Genomic DNA, 20826 nt, shown 5'->3' with positions numbered 1-20826 from the left:
TGAGTAGCAATGGTCCAAATACTAGCAGCTCCTGTCACGCATTCGATATGCTGATAGAATTGAGTAAGTATTGATCTTGTTAGCTTTGTTAAGATAATGCGGTTGGCATTTGATTGTAAGGAATTCTAGGTCAGGTGAACAAAAGGACTTGAGTTCCTGTATGTTGTTGTGATTACACCATGAATTGTTCATCATAAGGCATACACCCCCGCCCTTCTTCTTACCAGAGAGATGTTTGTTTCTGTCGGCGTGATGCGTGAAGAAAACAGGTGACTGTACCGACTCTGACAACATATCCCAAGTGAGCCATGTTTCCGTGCAACAGAGAATGTTACAATCTCTCGGGAAGGCAACTCGTGCCCTAATTTCGTACACCTTATTATCAAGAGATTGGACATTGGCGAGTAATATGCTCGGAACCGGTGGATGGTGTGCTCGCCTTCTGAGTCTGACCAGTAGGCCGCTCCGGTCTGCCTCCCCTGAGGCAACCGAGTTGTATTGGATCGGCCTCTGAGATAAGATCGCATGTCCAGGGTGGTGGTCCGAACAAAGGATCCGCTTTGAGAAAGACGTATTCCTGGTCGTAATGATGGTAAATTGGCATCGCTTTTATATCCAATAGTTCTTCCCGGCTGTATGTAATAGCACTTGAGATTTTATGCGCGAACAATGTAAGAAATAATACATTAAAAAAAACAACTAACTGCATAGTTTTCTACGGACCTGAAGCGAAGTGACCATCTCTGTCAACGCCATTTTCTAATTGTTGGTCGAACGAGCTTATTTTGAGACATATATGAACTGTTTTGGTGGTTTGAGTGACTTTTTGAGGTGAGATTAACTGTTTGGCCAAGATACATGTTGGTAATGCAGACTGTGAAGAGTTTTGAAAAAGTGGCTTCAGTACTGACCGATGCTTGTTAGCAATTGAAAAAAAAATGTAAATAGGGGATCCGATAATTTTGACCCCTATCCTTTTTAGATTTGTTAAATTATTTGTTAAACAAACTCTGAACATTTGTATTAGTATAAAATAATATATACTGTATATATATATATATATATATATATATATATATATATATATATATATATATATATATTTGCATACTATATTGCTCAGTATTTGTATTATTTATTTTATACAGTCTTTTTTGCTCATCCAATCATTTCGGACCCCACTGTGCATGTAATCCCTGTACTAGCAATGGGGGGGATGAGTACCATGTTGAAGACTAATATGTCAGCCAAGGTGACATATAACTACAATGGTTAAATTCCCCTATTGTTTTATTTTATTTTTTACATATTCTAATGCCACCATTGAAAAGAAGGTAGGATGCAAGTATTCAAAAGGCAAAGGTAAGACTTAAATCATGGTTTCCCAATGAAGTCGAGGCCGTTCTGCATTCCACGACATCTGGAAGCACACACTTGTCTACGTTTCAGCTTTCAAGACACTCAAGTAGATCAAGATTTACACTTTTACAAAGAGTATGTGTTCCTTAATACATTCACACCAGTGCACTCATCTTGGTCCTATCTACAAATTGTTTGTGCCATAAAAAGTAGCCAGCTAGACCCACAATAACTCATCCGAACGAGCAGCGGCATTGAGGTCGACATCGGGCCTCCCTCACGTGATTCAATCAGAGCGAAAATAAACAGCTGAGAGCAGTGTGCCCTCCCACCACCACCACCACTTCAATCTGAAACACCTACTTGATGACTAAGCAAATAAATCCATACACTTTTCATGTTTGGCTTGGGGAGTATTAGTAAGCATATCTTTCCCATGTTATTCTTTGTCTGGGGTTGGGGGGTGGTTGAGATTGTTGCTGAGAATATAATTGGCATGGCCTCTCTGACACTGTCTGTCAGACTGGGTTCTAGTTGTCTATGTGCGTCCCGTTCTGCCGGGCCCCCGCGAGGCCCCAGACGATGTTTCATTAAACAAGAGCGGGGTCTCTGAGGAGATGTTTGTGCAGCCTCCGTGGCTCCAACACACAGCGAGAAGAGCGCCTTCCATTGCGAACCGGCGCTGCTATAATTAGCTATGCACCCCATTTCATAATGGGTCCCCCGTGTAAGCCGGTCGGTGTATGTGTAATCTGGTGTGTGTGTGTGTGTGTGTGTGTGTGTGTGTGTGTGTGTGTGTGTGTGTGTGTGTGTGTGTGTGTGTGTGTGTGTGTGTGTGTGTGTGTGTGTGTGTGTGTGTGTGTGTGTAAGGGGCTTACAGTGGTGTGAGAAAGATTGAGACTGGTCTTTGAGGGAGAATACTTTTGTCGTATGACTCAGGGAGAGGGGCTATGGAAATGTTCTGGGTCATTGCCAGTGGTCACTGCTGATCATTTTTATTCTGGCGAAAAAAAGATTTTAACCTGAGGAAAGGGGTTGACACAAGGCACGTTTAATAATATCTAAATAGGTCAAAGGTTATATATTCCTCATTTAAATTTGAGGGCAACACAGCTTCAGTGCGACCTTGATATTACAACAGTACAAATAAACAATTACACAATAGGCTACCTTGACAGAAGCACACAACTACCAGTGTATTCAAATAGTATCTTCTCTTTTAAAAGCCCCTTGAAACCAGGGCTGCCAGGCGTGGGCCCATTCACTACGTGTCTCAGAGTGTTGATCTAAGATCAGGTGCCCCCTCTTATTCATTATGATTTAAAAAGGCAAAACTGATCCTATATCAGTACCCTATACTCTGATTCTTTCTTTTTCTTAAACGGGCCTTTGACCATTGACATTTTGCAGTGCATTACTGAACTTTCCATGTTGCCTGTTGTCTGTAGCTTGTGAGGTGTGAAAGCACTTTCTTTTTTATGTCTTTTGTCTTGTTGCTTTTTGTGCTATGTTGCTCTGTCTGCATGCTACGTCTTGCTTGTCCTATGTTGCTCTGCGTGTGCTCACTGCTCAATGATTGTCTGTATTGTTATTGTAATTGTTTTTAATAACCTGACCAGGGACTGCGGTTGAAAATTAGCCGGCTGGCTAAAACTGGTACTTTTACTGAAACGTTGATTAATGTGCACTGTCCCTGTAAAAATGTAAAATAAACTCAAACTCAAACTGAATGACAGATGTGGAAAGTGTTGGAGTGACTTTTATAATCTCCTTGAATGAGCTCGGTCCAAATCGGCAACCCTACTCCAAACTCCTACAGTTCCCCTTGCACGCTAACAACTAACACAATGGATACTGAACCATTTACAAAACAGTTGCCCTTTCCTCATACAAGTCTAAAAACTTGATCCAGCGTGCATAAAAGGTACATCTTTTGGGATATTGGACCCTCATCTTCAGCCAATGATAATAACCAGAGCTATTGAATGAGGGGATGATGAAGAGATACGGCATACAAAGATGTCCCATCTATTCCTGGGCTCCGGTGGAATCCTGCAGCCTTATAAGGTTGCTGTGGTGCACAGGGATGACAAAATGGGATAGCACGAGGGTTCAGGAGGATTGAACAGTATTGCTCGGCTCATTGACAAGCCTGCGATGGTTTATAGAGCCTGGATCTCAATCAGAGCTTGTCACAGGGCTTCCGGGATAAGTCAAATACTACTTTACCCTTCTGATCAAACTGATTGCAATGCATATACATTCAAATGTGTTTTTCTTGCTCCAATTAAGAATGTTATTTTTTCACTTGAATCGCTAAACTCTGTAAGCAAATCTGATTCCGTGCGGCCTGTTGTCGGTAATCAACTTAAGTAGGATTACTTTTGTGGAAAGATAGTGAAGAACATGCACTCCCATTTAATATGTTCTACTACAGCTAGCGGTTGAGTTGATAAATCCCCTTTCTAAAGTTGCATGGTTCACATTGTTTTGGTGGTATAGCTGCACATCTCACTATGTCCATCTGCCAGTCATGAGAAATTAACGGCTCATATTTGCGTAACTCAACCTCCAAATTACACTGCAGTTTATGACAACAAAGTCTATGGCCCCTCCTCGGCTCCAAAGATCTATTTGTGTCTGTAAGCAATTTGCTCATAGGTTTCTGCTTGACTCCATTGTTTGGGTTGCTGGCTGCTCACCAAGATAATGAAGCATAATCGTTGAAGGACGTGGTAATTGCTAAGGTGTATCGTGGCATGGCAACAGCACCGATTATCTTACTTTTGACATCAATGCTCTCATTAAATGATGATGTCATCGAAACATGATGCAATTCTGCCCCACCCCCGACCCTCACAATTTATCTTTGCACACACCAAATATGCACAATATCTTTACCTCCAATTAAATTACAAAGCATCTGCCAAGGTTTGAATAATGTTGCATATATAAAGCAACCAATAGTAAAATAGCAAGTAGACTTACAACAAAAGCACTTTTTTTTGAGTGATTGTTTTTTCAAAAACACTTTTCTATTTAGTTTCATTGCCGAAAGCAATAGCGCAACAAATTGTTGACCTATCAACTCTTTCCATGATCTCTTTGATCATCGGCTGTGAATATATATATTTTTTTCCATAGAAGACTCTTAATTCTGGCTCACTAACATTTATAATTCACAAAACCACCAATGCCTGACCAAACAATTACTGTATCAAGCTCCTACACTTTTGAAACCAGTTTAGTTGTACTTCGTAATTCACCTCAGCGAAGTTTAACCCCTCATAAGGGGTGGCTAGAAATATTTGTATCTGTTTTCACTCAAACGTTGCTTTGAAAAGGCTGGTTTACAAGGTTCCCGAGCCAAGCGAAGCAAAGTATCCCTTTATTAAGTGTTAAAAGCCACCAATTAAATATGTGCTGTAAACCTGGTCAACTGTACTGAATGTGACTGTAAGGCCGTAGCAGTTCACCTTAAACCTGAGTCAATTATACTTCCATTCCAGTCAATTAAGGGAATTAATCAGAGTTCTAATATATGAAATCTGAAATGATTTGGCATTAGTATAATTCAATTAATTGAATTGATTGAACTGAATGTAAACTTGACCAAACCTGTAGGAAACCAAAATCAGTAGTCCTATATGTTGTTGTTGTCGACCTGCTTCAAAGCTGAAATCAGTCATAACACCAATAAAAATGTGCTAACATTTCAATGTTATGGACAGTATACATTACAGTATCTACCTTAGTGTAGTTGTATTTCTGTTCATTTGTGATCTATAAACGATGCAGTACGTGCACTTATTTGGAGATTGTGTAATAGGGGAAAATACATCATCTGCCAAGGATAGCGAAACATTGGCAATGTCTGAGGCTCATTTTGGCTACCCGCAACAAAAGCAAGCTGAGCTTTTCCCTATTCACATGTCTGAGTGATTTCCCCTTAAAGTTTCATTTCATTTGATTTAGACTTCAATTCGTAGCGCTGAAGATCCACATTACATCGCGATTGAAATGTAAAGGTCATTTCCAATTGAGCTGACATATGCAGCGTTTACCGTAAATGCAGTCTCCGTGAATGAGGAAATATTGCGTTTGAATTTCAAACGCCCTATACCGCGAAAATTCAGCGCTACGGATTGAATCCAGGCCTTACACAATAGACACAGCCCTGTTCACATCGGCAGTTTGAAGTGACTCAAATAAAAAAATGTTGCATATCCATTTCGAATGTGTTCTGTTTCCTGGACAATGAACAGCCAAAAGGCACACGGAATCAGATTCTTCGTAGGTGGTTTGAAAATCTGATTCCTGGCCATGGTGAATGGTCAAATCTGATGTATTTGCCCTCAAGTGGTTTTTCGACTGTTATTTGGCATACAGTGTATTGTTGCTTGCTAGCTACTCTGATGACAGTTTGACAAGAACATGTGGTAGCTTACTAGCTTGATAATTGTTTACAAAGAAATGAGTGAATGTGCTCGAAAGCTAAACAGTTACCTACTTTTTTTTCAACCTTTATTTAACTAGGCCAGTCAGTTGAGAAAAAAAATCTTATTTTCAATGACGGCCTATGAACAGTGGGTTAACTGCCTGTTCAGGGGCAGAACGCCGGATTTGTACCTTGTCAGCTCGGGGATGTGAAATTGCAACCTTTCGGTTACTAGTCCAACTCTCTAACCACTAGGCTACCCTACCACCCAGTTGACTGCTGTGGCTAGCCAAAAAGGGACTTGTTTTGGAAGTTGGATCATCCTATTCTTTGAGGCCTGAAAAGTCTTCTTACACTATGATTTTGCAGGCAGGTCACCCGTGATATAAGTCATTATTTGACATCCGTCCATGTCTGAGGACGTCGGGAGATGACACCGAAACCAGCCACTAAGGGCAACTATTACCTTCCAGTAGGATTTGGTTTTGCTAAGACATTGTGGATGGGGGTGGCAGATGAGCTTTAGACATCTGGTTCTAACGGTTGCATGTTTGAATCCAGCAATAATATATATATTTTTTGAACATATATTTTTTAGTATATTTTTGTTTGAAGCCTATTTCAAAACTTAACCCTTACCTTAACTATTCAGAGGTAATGCCTAAGATTAAGAATTCTGAGTTAATGCCTAACCTTAAGAATTCTAAGTTAATCCCTAAACTTAACCAGAGAATTTGATGTTTGGAACAACTTCGAAATGTGACATTTGAGAAACATGGATGAACGTCTCATTCTGAAGTGAGAAAGTGAGAACATGTTGGATTTTGAACATTCAAAGCAACTGGGAAACGTCCATTGCAGGCATTGCTGTCACCGTAGCTTGATACATAACTTCTGAGTGATAGGAACCACAAGCACCACCAACCATCAGCCTATACCACTGTAGCCATGTCAGCAAATACAATTTGGTCACTTGTAACTTGCTGTTTGGAAAGTCACTATTCCAAAATAGATTTAAGAAAACTAAACGGATTTGAGCAATAAGGCCTGCAGTGTGAACAAGGCCTTAGAAAAGAGTGTCAGTCTGTGTTTACACAGGTAGCCCATTTCTGATCTTTTGCCCAATTATTGGCAAAATAGCTGATCTGATTGGTCAAAAGACCAATTATTGGAAAAATAATCGAATTGGGCTCATGCACGCATGCAGACACACACACACATACAGTACCAATCAAAAGTTTGTACACACCTATTTATTCATGGGTTTTTCATTATGTTTTACTATTTTCTACATTGTAGAATAATGGTTAAGACATCACAACTATGAAATAACACATATGAAATCATGTAGTAACCAAAAAAGAGATTTGAGATTCTTCAAAGTAGCCAACCTTTGATGACAGCTTTGCACACTCTTGGCATTATCTCAATGAGTTCGTCACCTGGAATGCATTTCAATTAACAGGTGTGTCTTGTTAAAAGTGAATTTGTGGGATTTCTTTCTTTCTTAATGTGTTTGAGCCAATCATTTGTGTTGTGACAAGGTAGGATTGGTATACAGAAGATATCCCTATTTGGTAAAAGACCAATTCCATATTATGGCAAGAACAGCTCAAATAAGCAAAGAGAAATTAAAAACTATCATTACTTTAAGACATGAAGGTCAGTCAATCCGGAAAATTGTGTGCAGTCGCAAAAACCATCAACTGCAATGATGAAACTGGCTCTCATGAGGACCGCCACAGGAAAGGAAGACCCAGAGTTACATCTGCTGCAGAGGATACAGTGCCTTGCGAAAGTATTCGGCCCCCTTGAACTTTGCGACCTTTTGCCACATTTCAGGCTTCAAACATAAAGATATAAAACTGTATTTTTTTGTGAAGAATCAACAACAAGTGGGACACAATCATGAAGTGGAACAACATTTATTGGATATTTCAAACTTTTTTAACAAATTAAAAACTGAAAAATTGGGCGTGCAAAATTATTCAGCCCCCTTAAGTTAATACTTTGTAGCGCCACCTTTTGCTGCGATTACAGCTGTAAGTCACTTGGGGTATGTCTCTATCAGTTTTGCACATCGAGAGAATTACATTTTTCCCATTCCTCCTTGCAAAACAGCTTGAGCTCAGTGAGGTTGGATGGAGAGCATTTGTGAACAGTTTTCAGTTCTTTCCACAGATTCTCGATTGGATTCAGGTCTGGACTTTGACTTGGCCATTCTAACACCTGGATATGTTTATTTTTGAACCATTCCATTGTAGATTTTGCTTTATGTTTTGGATCATTGTCTTGTTGGAAGACAAATCTCTGTCCCAGTCTCAGGTCTTTTGCAGACTCCATCAGGTTTTCTTCCAGAATGGTCCTGTATTTGGCTCCATCCATCTTCCCATCAATTTTAACCATCTTCCCTGTCCCTGCTGAAGAAAAGCAGGCCCAAACCATGATGCTGCCACCACCATGTTTGACAGTGGGGATGGTGTGTTCAGGGTGATGCGCTGTGTTGCTTTTACGCCAAACATAACGTTTTGCATTGTTGCCAAAAAATTCAATTTTGGTTTCATCTGACCAGAGCACCTTCTTCCACATGTTTGGTGTGTCTCCTAGGTGGCTTGTGGCAAACTTTAAACAACGCTTTTTATGGATATCTTTAAGAAATGGGTTTCTTCTTGCCACTCTTCCATTAAGGCCAGATTTGTGCAATATACGACTGATTGTTGTCCTATGGACAGAGTCTCCCACCTCAGCTGTAGATCTCTGCAGTTCATCCAGAGTGATCATGGGCCTCTTGGCTGCATCTCTGATCAGTCTTCTCCTTGTATGAGCTGAAAGTTTAGAGGGACGGCCAGGTCTTGGTAGATTTGCAGTGGTCTGATACTCCTTCCATTTCAATATTATCACTTGCACAGTGCTCCTTGGGATGTTTAAAGCTTGGGAAATCTTTTTGTATCCAAATCCGGCTTTAAACTTCTTCACAACAGTATCTCGGACCTGCCTGGTGTGTTCCTTGTTGCTTTTAACGGACCTCTGAGACTATCACAGTGCAGGTGCATTTATACGGAGACTTGATTACACACAGGTGGATTGTATTTATCATCATTAGTCATTTAGGTCAACATTGGATTATTCAGAGATCCTCACTGAACTTCTGGAGAGAGTTTGCTGCACTGAAAGTAAAGGGGCTGAATAATTCTGCACACCCAATTTTTCAGTTTTTGAATTGTTAGAAAAGTTTGAAATATCCAATAAATGTCATTACACTTCATGATTGTGTCCCACTTGTTGTTGATTCTTCACAAAAAAATACAGTTTTATATCTTTATGTTTGAAGCCTGAAATGTGGCAAAAGGTCGCAAAGTTCAAGGGGGCCGAATACTTTCGCAAGGCACTGTATGTTCGTTAGAGTTACCAGCCTCAGAAATTGCAGCCCAAATAAGCAACAGACATATCTCAACATCAAGTGTTCAGAGGAGACTGTGTGAATCAAGCCTTCATGTTTGAATTGATGGAGACAAAAAACACTACTAAAAGACACCAGTAAGAAGAAGAGACTTGCTTGGGCAAAAAAAACACGGGCAATAGACATTAGACCGGTGGAAATCTGTCCTTTGGTCTGTTGAGTCCCAATTTTAGATTTTTGATTCCTTTGTGAGACGCAGAGTAGGTGAATGGTTTGCGCTTAGTGGGACTATGATTTGTTTTTCAACAGGACAATGACCCAACACACCTCCAGGCAGGGTGAGGGCTATTTGACCAAGAAGGAGAGGGATTGAGTGCTGCATCAGATGACGTGGCCTCCACAATCACCCAGGCTCAACACAATTGAGATGGTTTGGAATGAGTTGGACCGCAGAGTGAAGGAAAAGCAGATAACAAGTGTTCAGCATATGTGGGAACTCCTTCAAGACTGTTGGAAAAGCATTCCAGATGAAACTGGTTGAGAGAATGCCAAGAGTGTGCAAAGCTGTCATCAAGGCAAAGGGTGACTACTTTGATGAATCTAAAATCTATTTTGATTTGTTTAACACTTTTTTCATTACTACATTATTCCATGTGTTATTTCATCGTTTTCATGTCTTCACTATTATTCTACAATGTAAAAAATTGTACAAATAAAGAAAACCCCTTGAATGAGTAGGTGTGTCCAAACTTTTGACTGCTACTGTACATACATATATCTAAATGGTAATCTCAATGAATAACCTGAGTTCATATTACTGCCATTTAAAGGCCTGCCTCCTGGTAATACTTACACTGAGCCATTACCATTGCCGACCATCCGGCACAGTGGGAATATACACAACACAACACAAGCAAAAGGCCACATCCATAAATAAACACATTAATTTGTAAGGCTGACTTTTGCAATTAGGACTGCAAGGGGAAATATATCGCTGAGAAACCCTTTAACGAGCTTCCGTGATACCGCCTAGATTTTCACAAAGAATATCCCCCTCCAGTTCATCGTTCAAAAAGTGAGGGGAAAATATGGAGTGGGTAATGGCCATAGAGTGTCATAAAACCCCAAGGCAATTAAAAGTGGTCATTTTTCACCCCCCTCTAAATTCTGTAGTACTTAATCTGCCCAATTTGATTACGAACGGCACAAATTAAACAATAAAGAGCTGTCTAATGACAAATTAATTATGGGGAGCAGAAGGGGAGCTGGGCCGGGGCTGGGGCAATACGTCAGCATCTGTGGCAGACAGGGTCTGCCCATAAGGGAGACAAAGTGCCTTCCCGTCCATGTGGTCCCCACTGATAGGGCCTTCATCACAGATCAGTAGATCCACGGCCCATAAATGCCGGGCCATAATTGAAAGTGCCAAAATCAATAGCGCTGACAGGCTTTAATTAAATTAAATATATCTACTGCAGGGATGGGGTTCCGACTGTGGTGCCGCTGGCCTCAATGACCTCGCTGAGAACTAACTCTCTCTCTCTCTCTGTATGCATGTAATGTGTGTGTGTGTGTGTGTGTGTGTGTGTGTGTGTGTGTGTGTGTGTGTGTGTGTGTGTGTGTGTGTGTGTGTGTGTGTGTGTGTGTGTGTGTGTGTGTGTGTGTGTGTGTGCATAGTGTGTGTATGGGTTGGACAGGAAATGTCATCATATGTCTTGGCAAAATTGTCTCCTGCTCTTCTTTACGCCCTACAATGACTTTGCATGATTGGCCAGGGATTCCACTCACCTCCTGGACTCCTTAAAGGGACTTAAACTTTTCTACAAATACTCACATTTCCAACACTCACCATTTGACCATTTGGAAGAAGAAGAAGAATTTCTTAGAACCCCAATTTGTCAGAATTCCTCCTCCATCCATTTTTGGGCTTTAATTCCCGCTCCATTTTCCCCCCATTAGACATGGAGAGGATCTCCAGCTACTTTACCCATGATCCCACTGGCCACGCGGGGAAACAAAGGGAGGCAGAGGACGTCACCTGTGGAAAAGCATGGCTCCTAGTCATTTCAAGCTTTGCCCCACATTTAAAGGATTAGGGGGCTGGAGTCAGCACAGGGTCACTGGGAGGGAGAGGGGTTGACAATGGGGCTAGGGTTGGGTAGAACAACCCCCTCTAGATAAACTCGGGCTGCAGACTATTGAGTCTTGTGAGATTATGTTGGAGTCAAGTATGCTACATTGTGATCTGGGGGACAGGAGAGGAGGGTGAGTGAGTGTTGCCATCCATAGCCGACAACACCCCCCTTCCTTTTTGGATACCTTGTTGTTTTGGTTTCTCCAGTCTTGCTTATTTTGCTCAGATCTAAGGAGGGAATAAACCACTATAGTGCCTTATAGTGTGGGACTAGAATGTAAAGACAAGGTTAGAACGCAGATGTCACGATGTGGCACAACAACACCCCCAGAGCTTTTGTTTATATCAAATTGGCACCTTTATAACTTCCTTACTACCAATTAGATCAAAGTTGTTTTTCACTTGAGCATTGATGATTCAATGATGATTCAGCAATTCATTTAAAGTTGTCTAGATTATCATCGTTGTTGTTCAGATATGCATTTGAACCCTTGATTTGGGGGAATTATTTTAGTTTTTGGGTTACAAGGGAGGTAGCAGAAGCTACATTTTCAGAAAGACATTAATATCATATCATACTTTATGATTTGTTTGTGAAAAGCCTGTAATTCTAGACTTCATGAAGGAATTTCAAAACCATGCAGCATTGCTGAGATTGTTCAATGAAATACTAAATGGCATTACAATATAATTATAGTAAGCCTAGGTCTAATATGTACATACAGTATCACATAATGTGCATACAGATGATTTGTTAACAGGGAAGTTTACCCTCATAGTTTCTGAATCTGTTTTCAGTGTATGGTAATTCCAATATTGTGTCAGATGGGGATCTTTTGAACAGGGTCTAAGTGTCAATAAAAAATGTCAATAAAAACGGCACTTTTGCTGGTCATATCCTCAGGTAAATGGTTCATTTCTATCCTGTGACAAACAAAAATATGGGATCTATATAGGATTCAAATAGAAGGACTTGATTTGTAACATGAAACCTTTTTCAACTTTTAATCGGGATTTAATCATGTTTCCGTGACAGGAGAGTGCATTTCATGAAAGTCTTGATATGACTATGTTAAATGCAACGTTTTTTTTTTTAATTGACAAGGCAGGTGAGTTTAATTCATGACTACATTGTCTCATCTGTGACGTTACCTTCAACGTTTTGTGTGTAACCCATTACAGAACACGAATAATTGTATACGGTGATGGTTTTTCAAAATATGACATAGGCTAATCATGGCATAGCAAATACCCTTCTAAATGTGTATATGCATAGGCCTACTGACATGTCTGTCTGTCTGTCTGTCTGTCTGTCTGTCTGTCTGTCTGTCTGTCTGTCCGTCCGTCCGTCCGTCCGTCCGTCCGTCCGTCCGTCCGTCCGTCCCGACATTGAAAGTTTAGGAGGTGACGTTTAGTCAATCGAGCAATTTGTTTTTGGATCATAGGGAATTAATGGGTGACAGCACTCTGATGACCTCATTTACATAATCGTCAGCATCTTCGACTCGTTTTTATCCAGCGTCTCGAAATGATTTGTTACTGCAGCTATTGCTTGTGGTGCGCTTATTAGGCCAAACACATTTAATTAAGAATACATTTAGCTAGTTCCTAATCAACAAGCGCACTGAGCGTTTGAAGAATGTTGGGGAACGATAAAAAACTAATTCTATTATTCTCGTTAGTTAAATCAACTATTTGCATGACCTATATCATATTAACCGGGCCAATGGTTTGCAAATGATTTTATTAGTTGGCTTTCTGTTTAATGGAATGAGAGAAATAACGGGCGATCATTCAATTTCACACCAATACCTCGGGTAATTGAGTTATAGAGATGTCGTTGATTGAAGGATGGAAGGTTGTAAATCCAAAGAGCTACGCAATTTTATCTAACACGTACAGAAGATAGGGAGCCAGACAATAAGGGCAAGGGCGTCAGATTCGGCAGTTCACATCATGAAATTATTTGTCTTTTCATGTCATCCAGAGGTCATGTGCTTGTAGGAACATATATGGTCAACTGTAAGGTGTGTGTGTGTGTGTGTGTGTGTGTGTGTGTGTGTGTGTGTGTGTGTGTGTGAGAGAGAGAGAGAGAGAGAGAGAGAGAGAGAGAGAGAGAGAGAGAGAGAGAGAGAGAGAGAGAGAGAGAGAGATTGCACGTGAAGATATATTAGGTTATATTAACATGTCATATACGGACATTTGAATTAATGCCGGTTCAGACAAGCTAAATATGAGGGCCAGACAGAGTGCCATATGAAGTGATCATCATTGTTGACTACCCTTATCAATTAAAATATTTATATGCTTTGAAAAAAGTATCTTTCCATTTCCTTTTATTACCAACCAAATGTAATGAATATAGTACTAATAACGTCATCATAACATAGAAAATATCAATAATAAATCATAGTTATTCATAGTAATTCATTAGGCTACTTATTTTCTGAGAGCATTTTGCTATAACATAATGCTTCAATTCCCAAATAACGAAAAGTATCCTCTGCCCTTTCATTAATCCGACACAAACATGTTTTATTGGCATAACAGGGACATACAGGAAGATGTCTAGGTTGGGCTATATATATCGCTATATATACCACTATTTTTTGCAAACTTTCATTAACTATTCTTAGGTGGACGTAAATGTTGCTTAAGGTGTAGAACATTCTCGTTAACACAAAGTCGCGTTTTTTAACAGTATAACTTGTATTTTCAGTAAGGGTAATAAATGACTATTAGGCCTACCATTTTCTCAGCATGGCATGTCCATTGCAAGACAGGCTACCAAAACAGTCTTGCGGTACTTCGCCTGGATTCGCTTGACGGATGTCAGACTCCCTTGCAAATTATGAGAGTTTCCGAGCATTCGAGGAGACGATGTCACGCAAATATTTCCTTGAATGACACTGGCCTGCGAACAATATTGTCCCCTGCTGCGCAGGCGACAAGCGAACTGAAAACCCCTTTCTTTACCACGAGAGACTTTTGCAGTCACCGTAGGGACACTCTCATCCCTGTCACCCGTGAAAGGTGAGGAGATGAATGGTGAATGCGTTCACAACCTCGGTTTGTACTTGGCGAATTTGTTCAACTTTGAGACTTGAATATGCGGAGTATAGCCACATTTTCTATGCATGAGATGATAAAGCTCCTTTCACCTGTAGTTTTTTTCATCACAGTATTCATTATTACGCGCTGGTTTCCTTTTGGGATGTATTCATCGTTCAGTTTTGAAGAATTGTTAGCAGATGTTTTTTAAAACAAGAAACCGTATAACATATGATAGGCTGCGTGCCTGGGTGAAATCCGAAGCAACATTTTGAAATGTGAAAATCAATATCAAATTCCATTGTCACAAAAGTGATGAATAACTTAGGGACCTATATTCTCACAATGTTTTGCTGGAAGTTGTATTTTTATTTTTACGAATAGCCTATATAAATAGCCTATACGCAAGAGCATTCGAACGCACTACACTAAATACACCCATGCAGCATATAGCCTACACTTAGGCTACTTGTCAGTGCTTTTTAAATTAAATATGCTTTATTTATGCTTATTTTCAAAAAGGCCTGGTGTGCTTGGATTTGAGAAAGACAATATCAGTAAAACTTACCGTGATTATATTATCATTATAGAGTGATGGAAATGCCGACACACACGCACGCACACACGGTCGAGCGTAAATTACCCATACATCGATGTAAAGTCCTAAATATCCTGATTGAGGACATATTGCGCTATTGGTTTGATAGGCCGTAGATGTCTATGTAGGATACCATGTGTCCGTCGCAAAATTTGAAAATTCCCTCTTCCTGTCCTCAACTTCAAATCTATCTTCATGACTTCATTGGTTTGTTGTGTCAGTAAGAAAGGCGACTTTGAACATACACCTGCCAACTGCGCCAATAGATTTCAGGCGAGCCTGCAAGCTTTGAAGACTGCATGTCATGTTGTGGCTTAAATGACCATAAGGCATTGTTACTTACTGGCAGGAAAGTGCCTCGTTACGCCTGATTGAGCTAATTGCTTTGAAATATGATACATTATCTATAATTATGGAGATCTTGGAGGAGACTGTCGGCTGTCCCTTTAATCTTTCTGAAGTGCATCATAATGTCGAGATCAAATTAATTTAGGCCACTCAAAATTGGACATTCCATTCTGGGATAAAGAGCTAGGATTTCTTAAAGAGACAGGGAATGTGGCATGACAAAAGTTCACCAGAGTTCGAAACAACCCATTTGTGGATTAATGATTGGTCCATAAGGCATCAAATATACGTGCGCTCATTGACTATTTTATCAAAATGCATAGAAAAAGAACCTCATAGTATTTGGGTATCCTGCCACTGTCATATACTTCAACATCCACAAAAGGGTCAGCTAAACTGAAACTAAGCTATAATATTCACATCACATGCAACGTGATGTTTTGGTTTTAAAACCTGAGAATAAGATCAGTCAGCTCGTCATATAAGCAATGTGGCCAGACAAAAGTCATTTACTTTCACCAAGTGCAAATATTTTGCCTGAAATGCCTTTTGACATCAGCAGTGCCTTTTATGTCTTTTAAGTCAAAACTGACAGACTTTGCATGAAAAGGGTTAAGACAACTTTCAGAGGCGACCACAATGGCCCTTTGTCTCGCCTCCCTGCCTCTTGACTCCGAATCAAAGGTAGTTTATAAAGTTAAACAAAGCTCCGATGAGGCTTACAGTTGTTTTGTATCTCAGCTCAGCCCTCATTTGTTGCCTCGGGATTTAAATAAAATTTGATGGTAATCGTCTTTTCCATGGCACATAATTATTTTTGAAAGGGCAGTGTCTGGGATTCTAATTTTCCTCCAGCACTATCCCTCTGTTCACAACGCAAATAAACTGAAGTAAACAAAGACTGTCTTTACCCAGTGCTCTGGCGCTCTTCGAGGGGAAATTTCACATACTACATAAAGTCCCTCCTTTCTCATTTTCTGTGTCCTCTCTACAGCCAAACCGGGTGAAATATGCAGTCGCTTGACTAGACGTGGTACTGTATAGGCTATCATCTGTGACTATTTGTGTTTACGAGCGAGGACCATTTTAAGAGTACGTTTTCGAGGATGGGGAAGTGAGCGGGAGCAGAAGACTCGTCGCAGGACTCAACTTTAAACAGACCTGCAACACAAGATGTCCCAGTGACTTCAAAGAAGGAGAGAGCGCGGTGCATGCAGTGTCACTCAATCTAGGTTATGGGCTTTAAGTGTTTCCCAAATATGCATAGTTGCAAATGTATTTCCCCCTGAGAACCGGATGTAGAATGAAGGAAACGCTAAATTACCAATTTGTGTGAAATTGTTTCAGGTATAACCAATGATTAGCCAATTTATCCCAAAACAAAAGTGGAATTTACAGTTAATGATGGATATTACAGGTAGGGTAGGCCTGTATAATACACCTAACAACAGTGGAAATAATGGATAGGCCACCTCAAACTCCTAAATCACTCCTAAATCATGTCACTTTGAATGGTGTAATTACACAACAACAAGAATTTACGCTCAAGAGTTGAGACAGCTTCAGAGCTAAATCACCACGTTCCCCTACTAAACGCAGTAGGGATGCCTATAGCCTACGTTACTTCCGAGGACTCTCTGAAAATAACTAGTAGGAAGCATTTACCTTTTCTTCTGAGTAGCCTACTATTACACCAGCTAGTATCCCATTTAAATAGTTGGAAATGGCGTGCGATCGGCTGAGAAAGCTAATTTTTCATGCTGAATAGTGTCCCAAGGCTAGGGCGGGCAAGGAAGAGGCGGGTTGCGCTCTTGATGCGGGTTAAAGATTTTCAATAGTCTCCCTAAAGTCGAGCGCTTTGATCATGCCGCTGCTGGCGCCTAAAAACAACATAACTTGTCTGACTATTAGAGGGACTGACACATCTTGACAGATTGTTTATACTTAGCAATTAGCGACGCAGACGCTTTCCAGAGAGCTAAACAGACCGCATGAAATAAGAATAGTAACTATTTTTTCGTGATTTTCGTACACATTTGAGATTGCATTAACAGCTTCATTTTAGTGAAGAGACAATTAAAATAAAATATAGCTTACTATATAGAGTTATAGGTTTAGTTATAATTGAATGACTATGTGTCACGGTCGTTAATAAATCAATTTGAGATAAATAATGGAGATCAAACATAAAAGTAACTGAGGAAACGTTGGCCCTATCTCGCTATATAAAAAAAGCTGATACAGCTAATGTATATCCCATTAGAATATAGATGTTCAAGTATTCCCAAAGTAGACAGGGGGACTAAAATCAATGACAGTCGTAGGTTAAATCGAACATAGGCTCCACGGTTGCCTCCATGACTCCAAATAATTTGAGACTTTAATGGATGAAGTCAAAGGGAAAGATCCCAGTGATCCCTCCCCCTAGCCCGATAATTACCCCTAAATGATTGCGAAGGCCTGTGTGTTTCAATATGATTAGAGCCCTACAGCCATCAATAAAAATAGCTCTGCAAGAGGCCGATCACATAAACGAAGGCAGTAAACGTGAGGCAACATTCGAGAGTTTCTACCTTAACTGTTGAACGTAATAGCAAAATAAAGTCGTAAGACATATGATAAAGTAGTATAATAGTATAAATACCTATAGTAGCCTATATAATGCTTTGATAATAATTTCAATTTAACATGACACTTATCACGTCCTCTGATAAACCAATTGTTGTGACAGCCCACGGAGCAATTACACAGTTACTGATATACTACTGCAAGAGTGCCACCTCCACCACAGTAATAATAATAATAATAACAATAACACCAAATAAGATTGCTAATAATAATATTAATATTTTCTATATAAATGATTCTATTGAAAGTAACAACATGTTTTAATTTCTGTTGCTAATTGAATGTCTACCATGTCCAATGAAGTATTTGCAAAATGTTTGTTAATTTCAAGTTGTAAAATGTAGCCTAACATTGTTTACTTCCCCGTGCCAGTCAAATAGCCAAGCTTTCATCACATCAGTTGTGGCTGAGATTCCTGCTCAACTGGAATCTCTATGTCCCACCCACCTCACTTCTGATTGGATGGTGGTGTCCCCACGCCTGCCTTATAGCACTGCTCACCAGTGTGTTCAGATAAACATGAGGATGCCATCAGCATAGGAGCGCATGATACATTTCTGTCACTCTACTTTTCGATACTTCGAGTGTTTACCTCCAAGTGAAGGCCAAACCTGTATGGCCCCAACTATTACCATGTCAGCTTTATCCATTGGCTTGAAAACTGAAGACATTCATTCGCGTTCGGTTCTCGTTGGAAAAGGCGAGATGCAGACCAATTTGATCGTGATGGCCGAGGAGGCAGCGATCAAGCCCAAAGTTGCGATTCTTCCCTTCAGCGTCGAAGCTCTGATGGCTGATAGGAAACCGAACAGAGACTTGACATCTCCAGAAAGGTCATCCATTGCGGGGACGTCCCAGGCGCTAGGCTCACGGATGGGTTCGCTTTCGAGCCTGGATAACTCGGTCCCCTCCTTGACTATCGGGTCGCCGTTCTCGGTAGGCAACATTATGAACATGCAAGAGGACGCAATGGTTAAACCCGAGAGTCCAGAAAGTCAAGACCGAAATTCTTGGATACAGAGTCCTCGCTTTTCACCTACTCCACGTAAGTTTTTGTAATTTTTTTATTTCTATTTGTCCTTCCATAATGCGTGAGTAAATTGGGTGAGAAGTTTTGTATGATTTAAAGCAACTTACTGATTGTGTGGCATTTTAGTTTGCCATATATATTTGCAGTTTAAGCACCTAGTTGGGTATTTTATCACATAGTATTTTCTAACGTCTCTGTTTTTACGAATTCATAGGCCTGGCCTATATTGAAATTATACTGCAGTTCCATTAAGTGTTTTGGATATAAACTATTTTAAAGTTTATGGGATTATTATGAATTCTACACATCAAGACAACTTTAACTCATCCATGTCTGTCGCTCTGAAAGTATGATTTTTGACGATGTTTTCTATCCTGGTTATTGCAGGAAGACTAAGTCCCCCCGCCTGTCCACTGAGAAAGCACAAGACCAATAGAAAGCCCCGGACCCCTTTCACCACGTCCCAGCTCCTGGCTCTGGAGAGGAAGTTTCGCCAGAAGCAGTACCTCTCCATCGCCGAGCGCGCAGAGTTCTCCAGCTCGCTCAACCTGACTGAGACCCAGGTGAAAATATGGTTTCAGAACAGACGAGCCAAAGCCAAGAGGCTCCAGGAGGCAGAACTGGAAAAACTAAAAATGGCAGCCAAGCCAATGCTGCCTCCGGCGTTCGGAATTTCCTTTCCGCTCGGTGCGCATGTCCCCTCGTCGTATGGAGGGTCGCACCACTTCCAGAGGCACTCCCTGCCGATGTCTCCCATGGGACTGTACGCTGCTCATGTCGGATACAGCATGTATCACCTCGCCTGACGTGAAGGAAGGACATATTCTGTGCCATGTTGACTATGAAGTGCTTCAACATAAACCCACATCGCCAAAAGACTACCTGGTGTTGAATATCACGACTGGATAGTCATAAGTAAGGACTGCCTTGTAAAAGTGCAGTCTTCCTCGGTATGTCAAGTATAGTCATCTACTTTGCCATTAGTTTGATGCCATGGTTGATTATTGGGTCACTAAAGCTTAGCTAAGCTCTGCCCGAGTCCACTACAAACTTAAACCATGCGAAAGTTTTACTCATTGGGTTTTGCACCAACACACATAAGACCCAAAAGGTAGGTTGGGCTCTCATCACTTCTGTGAACTGCTGTCACTGCAGACTAAGGATAACTAAGATGGTATATTTTTCACTTGCATTCATGTCAATGCGTAAAATAGTGGGTTACTTAATCCAATGTCAATTAATGCTCTTTGTTAAATTCGGAGAACCACAGCATTTTTAAAAAATATTATAACAACACTGTCTGTTGTTTGAATGATTCCCTTCGGAAGGGATTTGTGTACTGTAAACTACTGTATATTTGAAAAATACCCTCATTTATATTGAATATATTTGTGACATAAATTAACAATAAATGGTTTATTCTTTTTCATTAAGCAGTTGCTCATGTTGATTGGCAGTACACATGAACTAGATTCAGTGCTTGGCTTGGGATGAGAGGTGCAGGAGCTGTCTTTTTTCAAATCGCTCCATTAGACTATGTTCACAGTAATCCCCAAATGACATTATGCTACAGAGACATCTGATTGTTCACCGTTAAGTGTTCATACACCTTTTGACAGATGCAATTTCATGACTTTTCCATGACTTCCCATGACTTTGAACCACATTTCCATCGGTGGTAAGCCAGTCTAGATTAGCCTGTATATAGACGTAATTTAAATTCAAACGTGCCAGCAGTTATTGAGTAGTGCCTATTAATTACATATTAGCTAAATGCAGGGATGACTTCACTGCTTTTAAAATTTGAATTTGCTGTTGACATTATGTTTTGTTACACTTT

General features: G+C 40.4%; 1 protein-coding gene across 1 annotated transcript; it reads left to right on the top strand.

Annotated features, from left to right (window-relative positions):
* Positions 1-18456: 18456 nt before the first annotated feature.
* LOC118389009 (homeobox protein XHOX-7.1-like) lies at positions 18457-20415 on the top strand. Its single transcript, XM_035778666.2, has 2 exons — positions 18457-19001; positions 19374-20415. Exons 1-2 carry the CDS (start codon positions 18503-18505, stop codon positions 19790-19792), a joined length of 918 nt encoding a protein of 305 aa, XP_035634559.1. The 5' UTR covers positions 18457-18502; the 3' UTR covers positions 19793-20415.
* The last annotated feature ends 411 nt before the right edge of the window (positions 20416-20826 follow it).

Source organism: Oncorhynchus keta, chromosome 10 (assembly GCF_023373465.1).
Source record: "Oncorhynchus keta strain PuntledgeMale-10-30-2019 chromosome 10, Oket_V2, whole genome shotgun sequence".
NCBI lineage: Eukaryota > Metazoa > Chordata > Actinopteri > Salmoniformes > Salmonidae > Oncorhynchus > Oncorhynchus keta.
Note: the sequence above shows the minus strand (reverse complement) of the source record. Positions and strands in the feature narration are given on the sequence as shown.